The sequence below is a fragment of the Amia ocellicauda genome, chromosome 7, assembly GCF_036373705.1.
Source record: "Amia ocellicauda isolate fAmiCal2 chromosome 7, fAmiCal2.hap1, whole genome shotgun sequence".
Lineage (NCBI taxonomy): Eukaryota > Metazoa > Chordata > Actinopteri > Amiiformes > Amiidae > Amia > Amia ocellicauda.
The window spans coordinates 38,876,761-38,897,759 of NC_089856.1; the positions used below are offsets into that span (position 1 = coordinate 38,876,761).

A 20,999-nucleotide genomic window follows, 5' to 3' on the forward strand; every position below is an offset into this window, starting at 1 on the left:
TTGTCCTGGTACTGCAGAGGACACCACAGTGCCCACTTCTGTCTCGTTTTCTGGGTCTCTTCACTGCTTGAATCTGGTAGAGTGCTAAAGAGGTTAAAGCTTCTTTATTATGGGATTCAGGCTCTGCTAGGAACTTCATCCACCAGGCGATGGTAGAGAAACTTGGAATTATCCTGCATTCCTTCGCTCCAAATTAAAGCAATTGACAACCAGCCCATCGGTTCTGGTACCATCTCCCAGAAGACAATCCCTACTCGCCTCCACATCAGCCGTCTTCATTCTGAAGACCAGTCCCTATTTGACATTAATTCCTTGAGTGCTTACATTGTTTTGGGTCTCACCTGGCCTGTTTGCCATAATCGCACTATTTCACTGAAGGAGGACAAAAATTCTGTCCTGGGGTCCTCAGTGCTTCTGGCGATGTCTCTCTCTTCCCAGAATAGCCACACATGTACAGAGCTGTCTCCAGTCCACCCCCCTCGAAATACCATCTGAGTATGCAGTCTTGGCGGCAGTCTTTGACAAAACCTAGGTTTCCTGTCTTCCTCCGCATAGACCATAGGATTGTGCCATCGACGTGCTTTGCGGTGCCTCTAATCCCAGGGGTCATATATACCCATTGTCCCTCCTGAAATCCCAAGCCATAGAGGATTAGATCAGAGAAGCCCTAGAACTCAGAATCATCTACCCCTCAACCTCACCAGCAATTGTTTTTCATCGCCAAGAAGGACTGAGGTCTGTGACCAGGGTTGGGGAGTAATGGAATACAAGTATCGGTGTTACATAATCAGATTACAGAATTTATCCTGTTACGTTCCTCCTGTCAGACGAGTATTCTGATTACCGATACTTTTTAAAAAGAGTAAGAGATTACTGATTACTTATACATAATTTACATTAAGTTAAAGTGTACATGTGTAAGGCAATATGAAGTGGCCCGTGTGTAGTATTTTTGCAACATAGTTTTTATTTACGGTCTCTGGCCAAAGAGTGGCTGATTCGGCGCCATGCTGCAACAAGCCGCAGAATGGAGCTGCAGTCAGCGCTATCAGCCAGTAACACACAGCTCTACTGCGGCGCTGTGACAACACTGTGTGAGCAGGGGTTTAACTCTGGAAGTACAGGCAATTGTTCACGTCCAAAGAAAGAAAATGGAGCAAATATTAAAGTGCAATTAAGATGTGCCGACCACGGGCCAATGTCTGCTTCCGAGGACTACACTTAAAATAATAATAATAGTAATAATAATAATAATAATAATAATAATAATAATAATAATAATAATAAAACATCTGGAGGTAAGATTTTATTTTTTTAAATGTGTGCAACTGTAATACAATTATGCTTGACATGCGAGTATAAAATACGAATTTTAATCACAATTATAATAAATACGATTTAATAATTACATATTTTTATGAAAGCATAATAAGCAAAACGGCAGCACAGAAATAGTATAACCAAAACGTCATCGATAGTTTGTATTTGCAGTAATAACTTATCTTAATTTAATATACATCCACGTACTAGTTCCTGTGCATCCTAGCTGGTTCTGTGACCTTAACAATGAAAGACTTAATATAATACCAAAATAACATCATACAACGTGTTTAGCGCCTAAAACAAAACAAATCGCTCAAACTGAATAAACTCCTGACCCCTGCCGTGCTGCACGGTGCTCTCTACACAGTGTGCGTTCAGGATCCTCACAGGTCAAACCTGTAAACTTTCACAAACCGATAGATTTCACTTAAAAAAGGTTAGACGTCAATAATGTGTTCATTGCAGAAACAAGATGCATACCATTTCTCAATTGTTGATACAAATAACGCCCTAATTGCATTGATTTCAAACTGTTTTCGGTGCTGGTGAATTGAAACGGGTGATATCAATAACATGGATAACAATACATGGCGTTTAAATCCCCTTTATTATAGCAAGTGGCTTGATCCGTGTATCTTCACAGACAAAACAAAATAAACGTACTTACAATTTACAGACAAGGTACCAATTTAAGTTTGAAAGAAAATATGTTTCACTATATTATTTATTTATTAGCAGATGCCCGTGTCCAGGGCGACTTACACTATATCAGTGATTAGCAGAAAACTGAAACCAGCTCCTTACAATAAAATGACTGAACGTGATGCACCTTCTTTGACATTAATACATCATTGATATGTTTGATTTATACGGTGGCCCTTGAAGTGCAACTGCTGAAAAAAAAGCAGTGGCTGTGAGATTTGGAAGTGCTGAAAAAATAAAGCAGCTGCTGCAGCATTTTCAGAGGCAATTACGGAAAGGGAGGCACATTGTGAAATATATTTGACTGATGCCATTGGACAGCAAGCAAGTCACGTGGGCAGTCAACAGAGTCTGAGAAACGGGCACCAACTGTATCATATTAATATTGTTGTATCTTCTACTCTCTATCCACTGTGATGACATATTAAGAGTTATAGGGCTGTCCTAAAATGTATTAATTAATGAAATTAATGAAAGCTAATGGTATCACTAATTTAACTAAACATGTATATTTTCATATACATAAGAACATAAGGATGTTCTTATGTATATGAAAATATACATGTTTAGTTAAATTAGTGATACCAATTACAGTACTCAGCCTATATGTAAACTCTAAGAAGTGAAGTTTCTAATAAGAACCTTTTTGGATTCCCAGGGTTGATACTGTGGAGGATCCTTAAGGTTCTTATTAGAACCCTTTACCAAGGTTCCCTGCAAACAAGGATCCTTAAAGCACGTTGAATGTGTGTTAAATCAATCGCGATCATGATGAAAAGGGCTCTTAAATGCTCCCTTGTGTTACCACGGAGCTCACGCTTCTTAAACGAACCCTTTAACTCACGAACAACCCAAAGGGTCGATAGAACCGCTGAAGAATCATACATTTTTAGAGTGAGTATGTACTCGGTTGGTGTTTTTTCTGTTACAGTTATTAATTTACTGTAGAAGCTTTATTTTCTGTTAACTGTATTTGAAAGATTTTACGTTTAAAAAGTAAAGTAGTCCTGATCCAATGTAAATTACAATGTCTGGTCATGCATAAGTGGGGCAGGCTAATTTGATAGCAATTCCAAAAGATAGAATAACACTCATTAATAATAATAATAATAATAATAATAATAATAATAATAATAATAATAAATATGTTGCTGTTTATATAAATTAAATATACTTTTCTTACAATTTTATTGTGTAAATGGGTTATATATATATATATATATATATATATATATATATATATATATATATATATTGTGCAGACACATTTGTAAATGGTTTATTTGAAGTAGACAATACAACAAAGGTTAAGGTTCCCAACAGGTTGTGTACAGAACACTACAGACAGGACATGGTTTTAAAGCAGAAACATACATTCAGTATAAAACGCATGTAGAATTAAGATAAGTTAGAGAGACAATGCAAAAGTCCTTAATAAAATAAAAATCCATCCATTTTCGAAGCCGCTTATCGTGGTCAGGGTGGTGGGAAGCCCATGGCGGATCTGCAGGAATACAGGAACACCCCAGGACGGACGCAGCCCATTGCTGGGCAGTTTAGCTTTGCCGATCAACCTGGCGGACGGTGGGAAGAAGCGGGAGACCCGGGGAAACCGCGCAGACAGACACCGAGCCGAGACCCAAACCAGCGCCACCGTGCCGCCCCTAAAATAAAAATACTATTTTATATTAATGTGTTGTTTATTATTGTTTCTTAGATTTTTTGGAGTTTCCCAAATTTCCCAAATTAGCTCCTGCTCTTGTCTATTAAATCAGTAAACTGCTCCTTCAGATGGAATTGTTAACGGATGTTTTCTGTTAGTGTTTAAGAATAATAATAAAAATAATAATAAAAATAAAGCACTGTCACACTGCCTTGTAATAATTAAGTACAGCTGTTAATTTAGTAAATCTAGCTGCTTTAAAACCCATTCTGTCTCCTACCTAAGCTTTCATTAATTTCTAATACATTTTAGGACAGCCCTATAACTCTTAATATGTCATCACAGTGGATAGAGAGTAGAAGATACAACAATATTAATATGATACAGTTGGTGCCCGTTTCTCAGACTCTGTTGACTGCCCACGTGACTTGCTTGCTGTCCAATGGCGTCAGTCAAATATATTTCACAATGTGCCTCCCTTTCCGTAATTGCCTCTGAAAATGCTGCAGCAGCTGCTTTATTTTTTCAGCACTTCCAAATCTCACAGCCACTGCTTTATTTTTTCAGCAGTTGCACTTCAGGGCCACTGTAGTATTTATGTCGGTTTGTAAAAAATGTAAGGGTATCAAGATCAAGCCCGGCGCCACGGGGGGCAAAAGGGGGAATATTGTGCCCCCTCACACTATATTTTGATCCGGTTATTAATTGTCCATGTAGAAATGTCTTATGGCAATGTGCATTCTTGTCACAAAACTGACATGCGTTGCTGCAGATTGTCTGTAATTTTAGTTTCACTGGCTTAAAAAATGATACACTACTACAAAATGCAAAGTATAAATATGCAAGATAATTAAACTGATGCAGATCTTAATTCCCATTTTAATAGTTTGAACTGTTGATACAAATAAACTATTTCAATCCGTCCCATATTAGGATGTGTAGTACATTTTGTTTCACTTCTTGAACTTGGCTGCTTTTGTTTTTAATAAAGAAAAGTATTCCAAAAGTAATCTAAAAGTATTCTGAGTATTACGTTACTGAGTAATGTATCGGATTAGGTTACAGATTATTTTCAAACAAGGTAATCAGTATTCTGTAACAGAATACTTTTTAAAAGTAACCCTCCCAGCCCTGAATATAATGTATATTAAATTCTAACTATGACTTATGATATATACTACATATTTACAGTTAGATTGTGTTTGTGCTGCTTAAACAACAGCAGTGCTTAAAAACACTGGAAGTACATACCAGACGTCTTGTTAGATTGTAATTTTTAAAGACAAAATAGTGACAAAATAGACAAGAAAAGTGAACCAACTTGAGTCCTTTACATGTTATTAATATACCATCTACTTATTCTTAATGATTTTATATAAGTGCTGCAATATACACTCTAATTAAGAACCAAACCAACTGCAATTGAGTTAGGTATTTACTTAAAATTGTCTTTAATTTATCAGATTCCAGTGATTTATCCAAGTGCCACAAAACACATAAATAACAACCAGACAATCTGCCACAACTTGTAATTGATAAAGACTAATTAGTTATTCAGTTTAACTAGTTGTTTTTCATTTTTCAGATTCCAGTGATTGTTCAAAGTGCCCTGTGGAGTTCAGATCAAACCAACAAAGAAATCAATGCATCTTAAAGAAAAGAGAATTTCTCACATTTGGGGAAATCATGGGTATTTTGTTAGTTATATTCTCCTTGACTGGAGCCTGCCTATCAATAATGACAGCATTAATAGTCTGTAAATACAGAGACACTCCAATAGTCAGAGCTAATAACTCTGAGCTCAGTTTCCTCCTGCTCTTCTCATTAACTCTGTGTTTCCTTTGCTCTCTTACTTTCATTGGCCAGCCCTCTGAGTGGTCCTGTATGTTGCGCCACACAGCATTTGGCATCACATTTGTCCTGTGCATCTCTTGTGTTCTGGGGAAAACAATAGTGGTGTTAATGGCCTTCAGGGCTACACTGCCAGGCAATAATATTATGAAATGGTTTGGGCCCACACAGCAGAGGTTAAGTGTTCTTGTTTTCACACTCATACAGGTCCTGATTTGTGTCCTTTTGTTCACAATATCACCACCTTATCCTTATAAAAATATAAAATACTACAAAGATACAATCATTCTAGAGTGTGATGTAGGATGTGGGGTTTTATGCTGTGTTAGGGTATATTGGATTTCTCTCTGCCATGTGCTTTGTGCTGGTTTTTCTGGCTCGAAATCTTCCTGATAACTTCAATGAAGCCAAATTAATCTCATTCAGCATGCTCATATTCTGTGCAGTCTGGATCACCTTTATCCCAGCTTATGTCAGCTCTCCTGGCAAGTTCAAAGTAGCAGTGGAGACATTTGCAATCTTGGCTTCAAGTTCTTGTTTACTTTTTTGTATTTTTATGCCAAAATGTTATCTAATGATCCTTAAGCCTGAGAAGAATACAAAAAAAACATATAATGGGAAAATCCAAATAATGCTTACGAAAGAACACATGTTTTTGAATAAGAAAAAGCTGTATAAGCACACTAAAACACAGAACAATCCCACCCTCTGCTGGATGAAAACTGCTACTAAATTACCCAGGCAGATTTTACTTTATTTCGAATTGTTTCCTTTTTTCCCCCCACAATACATAAATACTCTGGCTTAATTAAATTACATTTATTGCATCAAGATATTGCCTTATAGAAAGGGGGTGTTACTGTGGGGTCACAGATTATGAATGTGGCATTCTTTTTTGTTAAGATCTTTGTTTGATTTTCTTTCCACTAGGGGACACAATGAAAACAAGATATACACACTTATTACAGATAAAAGAAGGTATATTATAACCAAAATACATTAAATGATAATAATGTATATAGCACAAAAGTGGTCTATTGTTAGATGCTGAAATCACTCATGAGGGTTTAAAAAAAATGAGTTTCTAGTACAATTTGAGCTTCATGATTGTGTGTGGTCCTGAAAATGTATATGCAAATTAGTATGTTCATGTGCAAAAAAGTCAGTGCAAATTCAGTTTCTATGACTGAGTGTTTAATAAGATCATTGTTTTTTTAATGCATGAACTTACCAGTACAATACAGCAATGTAATAATAATAATCAAAACTGGTTCAACCTATGTAACATTTTTGTTCAGATTGTTTGCTGTTTTTCATCATCAAAAGAATAATAAAATATATATTTTTTTATGTTCTTACCTTTGTTATTGTTATTTATTTTCATGTCTTTGGCAGAAAATAGATTAAACAGCACATATATTCCTTAAAAAAATCAAAATTTGCCTCCACAGTTTAGATTGAAAAACATCAATATTGATATCAATACAAATAGACATGAAAGTAATAAGCCATATTAACAAAGGCATAAATCACTTGCAAATGATTTTACCTGATGCACTGTGGCATCTTTTGTGTACCACTGAGAATAAAACCATCTTCAACTTAAACACCTGTGACTCCAAGGCTACTATAAAACCTCACAAACATAACTCTTTGGGATTTGATCAGGATCTTCACCCTGCAATGCTGCTCTTATCTATAACTCTGGTAGCACTTTTAACAAGAGCAGAGGAGCCCTTGTGTAGACTGCAAGGAAAACCTGAAAATCCACATTTATCGAAAAATGGAGATATTATAATTGGAGGGATCTTTTCTTTCCATAACAGTTGGCATAGTGCTCAAGTTACTTTTCAAACTGTGCCAGAGACACCGAAATGCAAAAGGTAAGTCAAACTTTAAAAACACACAACACAGATATGTTAGGCCTTCAAAGTCAACTAACTGAGAACATTTAAAAAAGTGTCTTTTATGTGCCTCTTTCTCCTAGTTTAAGCTTCAGAGAATTTCAAAATGCACAGACCATGGTTTTTGCCATAGAAGAAGTAAACAACAGCACTGAGATTCTTCCTGGCATTTCACTGGGATATAAGATCTATGATTCTTGTGGCTCTGTAGCACTGGCTATAAAAGCAGCACTAGCTTTAATCAATGGACTGGAGGAAACTCACTCTGGCACGTCCTGCACCAGACCAGATACAGTTCAAGCCATTATAGCAGAGACTTCATCAACACCAACCATAGGAGTATCTACATCTGTTGGACCTTTTCAGATACCTGTGGTAAGAGTTTCATAATGTAAAATGCAATTAATTATCTTTAAAAAATAATCTATCTACCAAGACATCTAAACTGTATAGACTGTTGCAGGATCTAAGTGTGGCATATGGCAAGCCGTTGTAACATTTAATCCATAATTTCTGATATCAAAAATACAATTGTTGATATCAGCAATTCATGGCATGCCATTGTGACATTTAATCCCTAACTGGATGTTAATTAGTATGCATTTCTGATATCAAGAATACAATTATAGTTATCAAAAATACAAGTTCTGATATGAAAAATACAATTATTGATACCAACGATTGGCAGTTAATGCCTAATGGTTAATGGTTCATGGCTTGTTAGAAACTAGAGATCAAGAGTTGTCAAACGTCTCACTCACGTATGTAGGGTCTTCCTAGCCTGAGCTACAGGCTTGCAAATTCAGCCATTTCTCATAGTTTACACGACTAATTTGCATATGCTCAAGTGTTTGGTTTTGTATTGTCAGTCGATTAACACTTATAATATGAAAGGCCACAACTTTCTCTTTCATTTGATATAAAATACATGCATATGGCACAAACTATCAAGGAGCTACACACAAATAAATCAACAGGACAATAGAAAAAATGCCAGTATAGAATTGCTATCCCGCTGATGGCAATGTCAGACATTAACAATGAGAGGAATGGCAATTCAGAGTGCTCTGAATTATTAACATTTACTCAGGGACTTTTCCGTAGAAGGGGAGTAACTACAACACAACGCACATTCAAGTTCCACATTTTTTATATCAAAAATGGATTTTTTTGATATCAGAAATTATGGATTAAATGTCACAACGGCTTGCCATAGTGCCATTCACAAGCTTTCAGTGATGATGAAACAAGGTTTCACTTAAAAGTGAAAATATTTCTTTACAGTTTTTTTCTCCCTTTTGTAGATCAGCCACTTTGCTACCTGTGCATGTCTAAGCAACAAAAATACATTTCCTTCATTTCTCAGAACCATCCCCAGTGACTATTACCAAAGCAGAGCCCTGGCACAGCTTGTCAAGTACTTTGGATGGACCTGGGTTGGGGCCATTAGGAGTGACAATGACTATGGCAACAGTGGAATGGCTACTTTCATGCAAGCTGCTCAGCAAGAGGGAGTTTGTGTAGAATACTCAGAAGCTTTCCTCAGAACAAACACAAAGGAGAACATATTGAGAATTGTTGACACTATAAAGAAGTCTAGCTCAAAGGTTATTGTAGCTTTTGTCTCTTACCTAGATATGGAGGTTTTGCTAAAAGAATTAGCTGTGCAGAATGTCACTGGTTTGCAGTGGATAGGCAGTGAATCTTGGATTTCTGATTCACACATTGCTACTGGAGAATGGAGTCAAATTCTGAGTGGATCAATGGGATTTGCAATCCCTAAGGCCAAAATCAGAGGACTGAAAGAATTCTTATTGAATGTCCGTCCATCAAACAATATAACAATTTTTAATGAGTTGTGGGAAACAATATTCAGATGTACCCTGTCTAAGAAAGAGAATGAAGAAAACACAAATCCATGCACAGGAAATGAAGATTTAACTGAAGTACATAACCAATACATTGATGTATCTGAATTGCAAATTGCCAATAATGTCTACAAAGCCATGTACTCTGTAGCTCATGCCCTACATGATATGTATATGTGCAAAAAGGGACAAGGACCTTTTGTTAATAAGACATGTGTAAACAAACTGGAGACTGAACCATGGAGGGTAAGTTGCTGTGCACCAAATTGGAACAGAACAATTGTTTTGTATGGTTAATTTAGTTATTTGTTTTGGTTTAATATGCTTTGAATGTTTAATCATATGAAAACAATGGTCTCATTTCAGTTACTTCATTATCTGAAAAGAGTTAATTTCTCAAGTAAAAATGGGGAAGAAGTCTTCTTTGATGAAAATGGAGATCCTGCAGCCAAATACAATTTATTAAACTGGCAGCTGAATAAAGATGGCAAGATTGAGTTTGTCATAGTAGGTTACTATGATGCATCTTTACCACAAAATCGTCAGCTAGCACAGAATAACATAACCATCGTCTGGGCACAAAATCAGGACCGGGTAAGTGATGTTCTTTGTAGTGATGTATTAATAGCTTTAAAGTGGTGTATGTTTTTTATTGTTATTTGTAATTCAACTGTATTTGTCTTACTCTATTGCCACTAAGGGGTTGTTTTATTTATTGGAAATTATTTTTACATTCTCTCTGGGCATTATGGAACTGGTATACAAGTGTTTCAAAAATGTCCAGCAACATTACAACAACAACAGCAATAAGAAAAAATTGAAATAATATAAAAATCCCTGTTGTTTCTAAGGTGCCAGTGTCAGTGTGCAGTGAGAGCTGTCCCCCAGGCACTCGTAAGGCAGGTCAGAAGGGAAGGCCTGTCTGCTGCTTTGACTGTGTACCATGTGCTGAAGGAGAGATCAGCAATGAAACAGGTAGAGTTTAATTTGCCTTGTTGTTGTTCCACTGCATAATGAACAAATTTAAGCTCTCTGTGTCACTATGGCTCCTAGTGACTACACTCAGAATTAGCAACATTGTAATTTGAATGGAATTACATCTTAGTTAATAATTCTCACTAGTTTGGTATGAAGCCAAAACCAGGCGTCATTTGTCATGAAAAGCAGAGTATAATGTTTCATGAACATAATGTGTGTGTGTGTACAATATATATATATATATATAGTGGCATTAAAAGCAACAATGCTTGTTATCAAAAAACAAATTCATGTTATTTCACATGTTTACCGAGTTCTGCATGTGTGGGTTATTTTAATATATTTTACTGTGAAATTGCATCTGTTAAGTGACAAGTTCTACCACATGTGGTTTGATTGTGACGGGAGTTTGGCGTTTGCCAGGGAACGTAAACATAATCCGGAGTGAGTCATTCTGATTATTTAATGAAGAAAGTGGTACTGGAGGTTGAGGTTGTCCATAATAATAATAACAATAACAATAACAATAACAATAATAATAATAATAATAATAATAATAATAATAATAATAATAATAATAATAATAGTACACACATCAGACAAACATAAGGGTTACTGAAAATGATATATATATATATATGTATGTATATTGTGTGTGCGTTTCATTTCTTGCAGACTCAGTTGACTGCACTAAATGTCCTCTGGAATACTGGCCGAATGAGCAAAGAGACTGGTGCATACTGAAGACCATCGAATTCCTGTCAATTGAAGAAATCATGGGAATATTATTGGTGACATTATCAGTACTTGGCACATGTTTAACAATAGCGATTGCTTTGGTATTCTTTAAACACAAGGATACTCCCATTGTTAGAGCCAATAACTCTGAGCTCAGTTTCCTCCTGCTCTTCTCTTTAACTCTGTGTTTCCTTTGCTCTCTTACTTTCATTGGCCAGCCCTCTGAGTGGTCCTGTATGTTGCGCCACACAGCATTTGGTATCACATTTGTCCTGTGCATCTCTTGTGTTCTGTTGAAAACAATAGTGGTGTTAATGGCCTTCAGGGCTACTATGCCAGGCAGTAATATTATTAAATGGTTTGGGCCCACACAGCAGAGGTTAAGCATTTTTTCCTTTACATTCATTCAGATCTTAATATGCGCCATGTGGTTGATTCTATCCCCCCCTTATCCAAATCAAAATATGAAATACTATGAAGACAGAATCATTCTGGAGTGTGACCTGGGATCTGCAGGTGCATTCTGGGCTGTGTTAGGGTATATTGGATTTCTCTCTGCCATGTGCTTTGTGCTGGCTTTCCTGGCTCGGAAACTGCCTGATAACTTCAATGAAGCCAAATTCATCACATTCAGCATGCTCATATTCTTTGTTGTTTGGATGACATTTATCCCAGCTTATATTAGTTCACCTGGAAAATTTACAGTAGCTGTAGAAATATTTGCCATTTTATCTTCTAATTTTGGGCTGTTGTTTTGCATTTTTGCTCCCAAATGTTACATTATTTTACTGACACCTGAGAAAAATACAAAAAAACATCTGATGGGTAAAATGCCATCAAAATCTCTGTAGTCAAAATGTGATTATAGATTAGGTTTAATGTATTTACTTCTTTATTTATCATTAATTCCTTTTATATTCATGTATTCATTAATGTATGTATGTATTATCTAAACAAATGGAAGGGACCAGACTGCTGGAATGCCTCAGGGGCGGGGCTCGGGTGGTGGAGGAGCTGGGGTCGGGCCGGGTCCCCTCCTACCACGAGCTGCCGTGGGCCGCCGGGGGCCAGGGCGGCGAGCCTGGGGGGGCGCCTGCCTGCCAGTGAAGCGCTGGCGGAGATCGGCAGGTGGGCGGGGCTGTGACCTGGACTGTGGTCCGGCCTGTGGCCTGCGCTGTGGTCTGAGAGCCGCGGTCGGGGGGCCTCCCCGCTGGCGAGCTGCCGCAGTCGGCCTGCGTTGCTGAACCTGAGGTGCCACTGGGTACACTCGGGCCAGCTGCAGGGACTGCTCCCTCTCCTGAAGAGTGCGCGATAGCATCTCCTCCACAGAGGGGCCAAAAGTAAAGCCCGGCAAGATAGGGGTGTCTGCCTCAGGGACCCGCCGTGCCTGGGAGAGCCAAAGCTGGCGGCGCACCGCCACAATGGCTGCCAAGGATCACCCTGTCGCCCTTCCCCCCTGGCGCATCACTGTGACCAGCTGATCAGCCGCCGCCGCTATCTCCGAGATAGGGAGCGGGGTGGGTGATGCGCCATGTTGCTCCGAGGGCTCCGCCAGCTGAGCCAAGTACAAGGCCAGCAGGCTTTCCGTATTTTGGAGGCGAGCCAGTTGGGCTCCAGCCTCATACGCCCTCTGGAGCAGCGTCTGTTGGGGCAGGCCAGGTCGCGTTGCTCTGTGGACAGCGGAGGTAGGGAGATGTGCGTGGCTATGGTGGAATTTACGCTGGGAAAATCCACCAAGCCCGCTTCTGCTGCGCCCTGGGTCCTGGCATAAGCCTCCCCTCTCCTGGCTAGGAAGGGGGCTGTTGCCAGATGGTCCCAGGTGCCCCTCAGCTCATCGAGGAGGGCAGGCAGCAGCGGGAGGGCCCATGTGGGCCGCTGCGCGTGCTGACCCCTCTCGAACCTGGAGTGCAGCAGGGCAGGATCAGAGGGCCAGGGGAGCTGAAGAGACTCCACAGCCCTCTGGATGACTGCCCAGAACTCCCTATTCTGTACCATGGGAGCAGGAGGGGCATCCATGCTCAACGGAGGAGGAGGGGTGGAAGCGACCAGCTCCTCCTCCATGAGCTCCGCCTCGAGCTCTGAGTCCTCGTGAGGTAGCTGCGACACCAACCACACGCAATCTTGCTGTTGCTGGACTGAACACTGTGTATACCAAGCACCAGGTGCTGGATACAAGCACTGCGTAGGCCCATAGGCTTAACCACACTGTGAGTGCTGGGGTTTCCGGGGACACCAGGTGACACGGAGTCCGGGGTCCGCGGGGGCCGAGGGTAGTAGACCACCAGCCGTAGCGGGATCTAAAACCAAGGCACGCACACACGGACCGGGAGGGCTAGCAGTGCTCGTTCTCGGTGAACCGAGAGAGCAAGATCTCCTACAGCCGCAGCTGTGGGCTGTAGTGCGGGCACAAGCCGGCGGAGGAGCAACTCATGCGTGCGAGATCTCTTATGACACACCGTGGCTCCGGCCGGGCAGTCGGGCCGCGAATTTTACTGCTGCTGTTAGCGCTCCTGCTGTGGAGGAAAAAGCTCTGTGGACAAAAAACCAACACAGCAAGCAGTCGGAATATATATAGCTCTATATAAACATGACTCGGGATTAGCTATCAATAATAACTAAACACACACAAGACGATGTGTAGCGAAAACGGTGGTGAACAACACTATGAAGTGAGCCCGCCAGCCAAAATATGCAGTTTGAATGTTTATTACAAACACAGACACAGAGAGCTTACGTTCCTGAGTCCAGCGAAGAGGCAAAAGAGGACGAACCTGCGCTGACGTCACATTTTATAGAACAGGAATTGGGAAGGGACCTGTTCTGAGTGACGAGCGCAGGGGCCAATGGCAGCTTTGATAGTGACGTTTTGATTGGATTCCCGCGGATGTGCGTAGAAACCCCTCCCCCTTGGGCAGTGCTCCTGACTTGAAAGATAACTATTCAGTGACCCCTTGTGCCCTGTGGATGGGGACATTGTCATCCTGGAAGAGACCACTCCCAGAAATGTTTCACTTGCAGTGATCCTTCCCTCTAAAGGGACAAGTGGAACCAAACCATTCCAGGAAAATGCCCCCAACAACAAAACAGAGCCTCCGGACCCCTTCACTGTAGGGGTCAAGCAGTCAGGCCTGTACAGTTCTCTTGGTGTACGCCACACATGCACTCGCCCACTTGTAGAGAATATGGTGAAGGATGACTCATCTGACCACATCACTTTTTTCCACATCTCTGTAGACCAGTGCCTGGTTTTTGCACCACTGAACTCTGAACACTGAACTTAATATGCATTTGTCTTTGTAATGAGGGGTTTAACACATGTGATTAACACATTACCCCATTACTCCAGATCAACTGGAAAGTAAGAATAACAGCAAAACTAAGATCAAAGGTAATTATTGGGGGGGTTGGGTACAGTGAAAGATTAATTACAGTATGCGTAGTTTAGGTATGTTCAGAATGTGGAAAAAATACAAAAATAAAAATACTAAACAATATCCTCAGCAGTTTTCACTTTTCTTGATAATTATTTGACTCTTCAAACTGGTTCACCTTAGAGAATAATTTATTTAATGAGAAAAAATTTGTTAAAAAAAAGAAGATGGAGCAAGCACCTATGATATTCCAAAAACTATATAAAGGCAACATTTAAAGCAACTTGACACTGAAGAGACAGGATACTCAGAAATGCTGCATTTCATACTGATTGCACTGCTAATTAGGGCGGAAGAGCCTGTCTGTAGGTTGCAGGGCAGACCACAACTACCTGAACTATCAAAGGATGGAGACATCATCATAGGAGGAATCTTTACATTCCATACTGGGCTAGATGGTGAAATGTATACATTCAAGATATTTCCAAAACCACCAACATGCAAAAAGTAAGTACATTCATGTATAGTAGGGTGTATTGCCTTTCAAATGTATTAATTTTCCATTTAATGTAGTTTTTTATATATATAAATTGGATATATTCAGCATTTACATGTAATTATGATATGCATATATACAATATTCCATACAATAACTATCAAAAGCAATGCCATTTCTACAGCTTAAATTTCAGAGAATTCCAGTTTGCTCAGACAATGATCTTTGCAATAGAAGAAATCAATAAAAATACAGACATCCTCCCACATCTTTCCCTTGGCTACAAAATCTACAATAGCTGTGGTTACATGAACATATTAAAAGCTGCGATGACTTTAGTGAATGGGCAAGAGGAAATAGTTATTAACAAGTCCTGCACCAAACCAGCTACAGTCCAGGCTATCATAGGACAGTCTGGATCCACACCAACAATTGGATTTGCAAGAATACTTGGAAGGTTTCATGTGCCAGTGGTGAGAAATATTTGTTCTTGCTTCATCTATGAAATGTTAGAGAAAGCTCATTGAATGCTACATGACAATTTGTGTAATTTAAATGTCAAAGTGGAATAACCATCATTTTAAGCATTTACTGATAACTGAAAAGAAGTTATAGGAAAATGCTGCTATTGCATTTAAAAAATGTATCTATATAAACAGAAAAATGCTAATAGCAGTAGTGTAATTAAGCAGTTCTTGCTTACATGTTTGTTAACATGCACAGGTATGTTCTACCTACACAGATTAGTCATTTTGCAACCTGCACATGTCTGAGCAACAGAAAAGAGTTCCCTTCATTCTTCCGAACCATCCCCAGTGACTATTACCAAAGCAGAGCCCTGGCACAGCTTGTAAAGCACTTTGGATGGACCTGGGTTGGGGCAATACATGGGGACAACGATTACGCAACAATGGGATGGCAACATTTTTACAGGCTGCTCAAGAAGAGGGGGTGTGTATTGAGTATTCAGAGACATTTCTTAGGACTGGGCCAAAACACAAGCTTCTTAGAATAGTAGATATTTTAAAACATTCCACCTCAAAGGTGATTGTAGCTTTCATGTCACACATTGAAATCAGTGTTTTGGTAGAAGAAATGCTGCATCAGAATATCACAGGTTTTCAGTGGATAGGCAGCGATGCGTGGATTACAGAGAAGTCCTTGGCACTGGGCGATGGTTATGAAGTTCTCAAAGGCACAATCGGCTTTGCTGTCAGCAAGGCAGAGATCCCAGGTCTGAAAGATTTTTTACATGATCTCCACCCAGCTGATTCACCTGAGAGCACATTTCTGAAGGACTTTTGGGAAACTGTATTCAGTTGCTCTCTGAACCCACAAGTCCTCACAAAACATACAAGACCTTGTAATGGATCTGAGCATTTAAGAGATGTAGATAACCAGTTCACTGATGTGTCTGAACTCAGATTCCACAACAATGTCTACAAAGCCGTGTATGCTGTTGCACATGCACTGCACAATCTGCATGCATGTGAGCACGGCCACGGACCTTTTGTTAATAAAACTTGTGCAAATAAGATGAACACAGAACCATGGCAGGTAAGAGAGAACATCTTTAATATTCTATAATTTCAAAATTCTATCAATAATTTAGAATATTTTTAATGTATTTAGAAACATTTTAAGTTGAGTGAAAAACTGAGGAACTCTCCCCAGTGAGTGCATTGTTTCACTGATGTATATGTGGAACTGGATGCCTCTACCTTGCAGGTGTTACATTATCTACAATCAGTGAACTTCACAACAAAAAGTGGAGAGAAAGTGTTTTTTGACCGCAGTGGTGATCCATCAGCCAGATATGAGCTAATAAGTTTACAAAGCAATACAGAAGGTGACACACGATTTGTCACAATTGGGTACTATGATGCATCTCTGCCAAAAGGACAACAGTTAATTATGAACAATGTTAGCCTCATCTGGGGAGGTGATCAGGAAAAGGTAAAATATCCAGTCTTAATTGAAATATGTTCTTTCCATATGTGTGCATAATATAGCAAAACGTGCTCATCATATACACTCACGAATAAAAACAAAAAACTGCTTATGTGTAAAACAGAAGCCTGCAATCGGACTGTTATTGCCTCACAGTTTATGTACTGATATGCACTTAAGCACTACTTAAATATGCTAAAACATATTTTACTATATCCATACAACCACAAATGCATACTTTCCATGAAGGGAGTAGCATGCTAATATGTTTCAGTTACTAAGTGTGCTAATATGCACTTAATTGTTATTTAGTGATGTTATAAACCCTGGTAATTGTGTGCATATGTAGTATCCTGTTTTAGAGTATATATGTTCAATATATAGTTTATCTTGTGATTGCTGCTTCCAGCACACTTATAAACCCTAATTATTTTAGATTTTGATTACATACATTTGTCATCTTAAATGCTTCTAAGGTGCCAGTGTCAGTGTGCAGTGAGAGCTGTCCCCCAGGCACTCGCAAAGCTGTTCAGAAGGGAAGGCCTGTCTGCTGCTTTGACTGTGTACCATGTGCTGAAGGACAGATCAGCAACCAAACAGGTAAAACCATTTTACATTTAAAACTGATTACATTTTTTTTTTAATTAAAGAATCATTTAAACTTATTCTCCTTTGGTATATTCAAGTTCAAATATATTCTAGATATATATGATTTGTTTGGCAAAAATACTTCCTTCAACTTGTTGAAAACCTGCCTACAATAAATCTTGCAATTTGAAAATATTAGGTTTTGATCTAGTTCTAGTTACTAATATTAAAAACTCTGTACAATGTAACCCTACTGAAGTATACAATTTTATCAAGCTAGACATATTTAGAAATCCCTGAGCCTATATTAACATTTGATGTGTGAGGTTTATGTTTAATACATTATCAGAAATAATAACATAAACACATAAAGAGTTTGATGTGAAATATAACTTTTTTTTTTTAGATTCCATTGATTGTATGCAGTGCCCACTTGAATACTGGTCAAATGAAAAAAGGGATGGATGCATTTAAAAGGAGATTGAATTCTTGTCCTATAGAGAAACTATGGGCATGTTGTTGGTGTTCTTTTCTGCAGTAGGAGCTTGCCTCACCATCCTTACAGCCATTATATTCTATTGTTTTAGAGATACTCCCATTGTTAAAGCCAATAACTCTGAGCTCAGTTTCCTCCTGCTCTTCTCATTAACTCTGTGTTTCCTTTGCTCACTTACTTTCATTGGCCAGCCCTCTGAGTGGTCCTGTATGTTGCGCCACACAGCATTTGGCATCACATTTGTCCTGTGCATCTCTTGTGTTCTGGGGAAAACAATAGTGGTGTTAATGGCCTTCAGTGCTAAACTGCCAGGCAATAATATTATGAAATGGTTTGGGCTCACACAGCAGAGGTTTAGTGTTCTTGCTTTCACACTCATACAGGCCTTAATATGCACCCTGTGGCTGATTCTATCCCCCCCTTTTCCATATCGAAATATTAAATACTATGCAGACAGAATCATTCTAGAGTGTGACCTGGGATCTGCAGGTGCATTCTGGGCTGTGTTAGGGTATAGTGGATTCCTCTCTGCCATGTGCTTTGTGTTGGCTTTCCTGGCTCGTAATCTGCCTGATAACTTAAATGAAGCCACATTCATCACATTCAGCATGCTCATATTCTGTGCAGTCTGGATCACATTTATCCCAGCTTATATCAGCTCCCCTGACAAGTTCACAGTAGCAGTGGAGATATTTGCAATTCTAGCTTCCAGTTTTGGTTTGCTCTTATGTATATTCTTTCCAAAATGTTGCATAATTGAATTAAAACCTGAAAAAAATACCAAAAAACATTTAATGGGAAAAATATCCAAATTGTCTCCTTGACAGTATTTTTTTCTTCTGTGTAATTTATAACTATTTTAAGTATTTTGAGAATACTTATTTTAGATACAATATGAAGGTTTTGAGTTAAATTATATTGTATGTATTTATTCATTATTATAATGATTAGTAGTAGTAGAATTAGCAGCAGCAGCAGCAGCAGCAGCAGTAGTAGTAGTAGTAGTAGTAGTAGTAGTAGTAGTAGTATGTATGTATGTATGTATGTATCTTTACATACAAAAAGAAGAAATGAAGAACAAAGATACCCCCTGCTGGAGGAACATCACAACTATAGCAAAGCAGGATTTTTCACTACTGAGAACTCCACTTTTTTTGATTGCATTAATCAATCTGGTATAACACTGGGAATTCTATTAAAATGGTGTGATAAAATGCAGCTCAGAGGAATAAGATTGTCTTTAATTTGACTTTAACTAAGGCAGTTGAAATTATTACTTTCAAAATTTTAAATTAATTTAATACAACAATAATAAAAACTAATGAGTCATAAAAAGGTCTGAAATCTCTTGATTTTCTTTTCTTGCAAAACTAAATTAAATATTATAAACCACAATAAAAACAGATTCAAACAAATAAATCAAATACATATTCCAAAGAATGGTATAGTTTGAATAAGAACATTGTATGTATATGAAAAATCTGACGTTTAAAGAAAAAATATAAAACATATATATCAATCAGTAAATGTAATAGTACTGTATAAAATAATAAGCACAAGTAGAGACATTTTCTTTTTTTAGTACTATTAATCTCATTATTTCAGTAAATAGTCCAGATCATGAGAAATCTTTCATTTGGTACAGTATTTTAAGTTGTTATTCTCTGTGTTGTGATCAACCTCTGAGAATAACACAAAGTTCAAATAAGATATACTATATACTATATACAAAATATACTATATCAGCTGAATACAATCCTTAATGAAGTAAAAGACTATTTGGAAATTAGACTCATTTTTTTTTTTATATCTTCTTTTAATATGGGCCAAGTGTCTCATTGAGAACTGATCTGTAATTATGAAAAGATGGAGACACCATAATTGGATGAATCTTCTCTTTTCATAATGGCACCAAAGAACAAATACTGTTTCACAGTAAATCCCAAAAATATATAAATGTCAAAAGATTAACAACAACAGTGAGTTGTTTGCTTTGTTTTAATAAAGACTCAACGATTACTAATGTTGTGCATGGAATATTAAATGAATCCGTGGAAACTGTAAAAATGTTGCTGTGGTCTACAAATTGAAGTTATATAATTTCAAACTTTATATATTCTTCATATCCAATGTCTGAGCATCACAGATGTATAATATTTTATTTCTACTTATTGTTTTACTATTTATTCTTTTACATTATGCAAAGTATTGTGCCCAAACAGCTGAACACACTAACTTGGAAAAAACTGATCATTTCCACAACATAGACATTGCTTTCTTTGTAGTATCTGTTAAATAGTCTGTCTTAAAGCACTAGTTACAGCGGAACTAAGCTTGCCCAAACAATTATATTTACCATAAAGTAGACATACATTATAAATAATACTTATGAGACAGACAAATTAATTGAATACCAATAAAGACATTCCCCATGATGTTACCTTGGCCTGCAACATATATATTGCTTGTGGTACAACTAACTTGCAAAGAGCAGCAATGTCTACAGCTACAGTGCAGGTCATTATAGGACACACCTCAGCAACTGATGATCATCAAAGAAACAGGACCTTTCCATATACCAGTGGTATGCAAACAAAAATGTATAATATATAATGATTAAAGATCAAATTGTTCTAATGCATATTACATACATAATATGCTTTTATGTTATTGTATAATTACAAAATATCTTCCCAGAGTATCAGAGTACCTTTTGCTCTGGTTGTGTGGTTAGTGGTGTCATGTAGGAAACTGACGGACTGTTAACATGTTTGAATTACTTGGGGGGAAAGAAAAACAATCATACTTGTTATTTGTCGATTCATGTTTTCCCTTCACAGATCAGCCAATCATAAAACAAGCAGTCCTACACGAACACAACCCTTAACTAACTATTATAAGCAACATTTATATGCAGGTAAAACCAAAGAATGATACAAAACTACATTTCGCACATTGAACAGCCACATTGAAATCAGAATAATTTATATTTATATTTATAGAATAATAAGTTTATGAAATGATAGCAAACCTGAAGCAATGGGACGAAAACAAACCAATCAGACAGAAGA

General features: G+C 38.0%; 1 protein-coding gene and 1 pseudogene across 1 annotated transcript; both read left to right on the forward strand.

The window, feature by feature from the left end:
• The first annotated feature begins 7,560 nt into the window (after window positions 1-7,560).
• LOC136753932 (extracellular calcium-sensing receptor-like) lies at window positions 7,561-11,878 on the forward strand. The gene is made up of 5 exons (XM_066710312.1): window positions 7,561-7,818; window positions 8,748-9,557; window positions 9,678-9,905; window positions 10,163-10,286; window positions 10,965-11,878. Exons 1-5 carry the CDS (start codon window positions 7,561-7,563, stop codon window positions 11,876-11,878), a joined length of 2,334 nt encoding a protein of 777 aa, XP_066566409.1.
• Window positions 11,879-15,609: 3,731 nt separating this feature from the next.
• On the forward strand, window positions 15,610-20,694 carry LOC136753933 (extracellular calcium-sensing receptor-like; annotated as a pseudogene).
• Window positions 20,695-20,999: the final 305 nt, after the last annotated feature.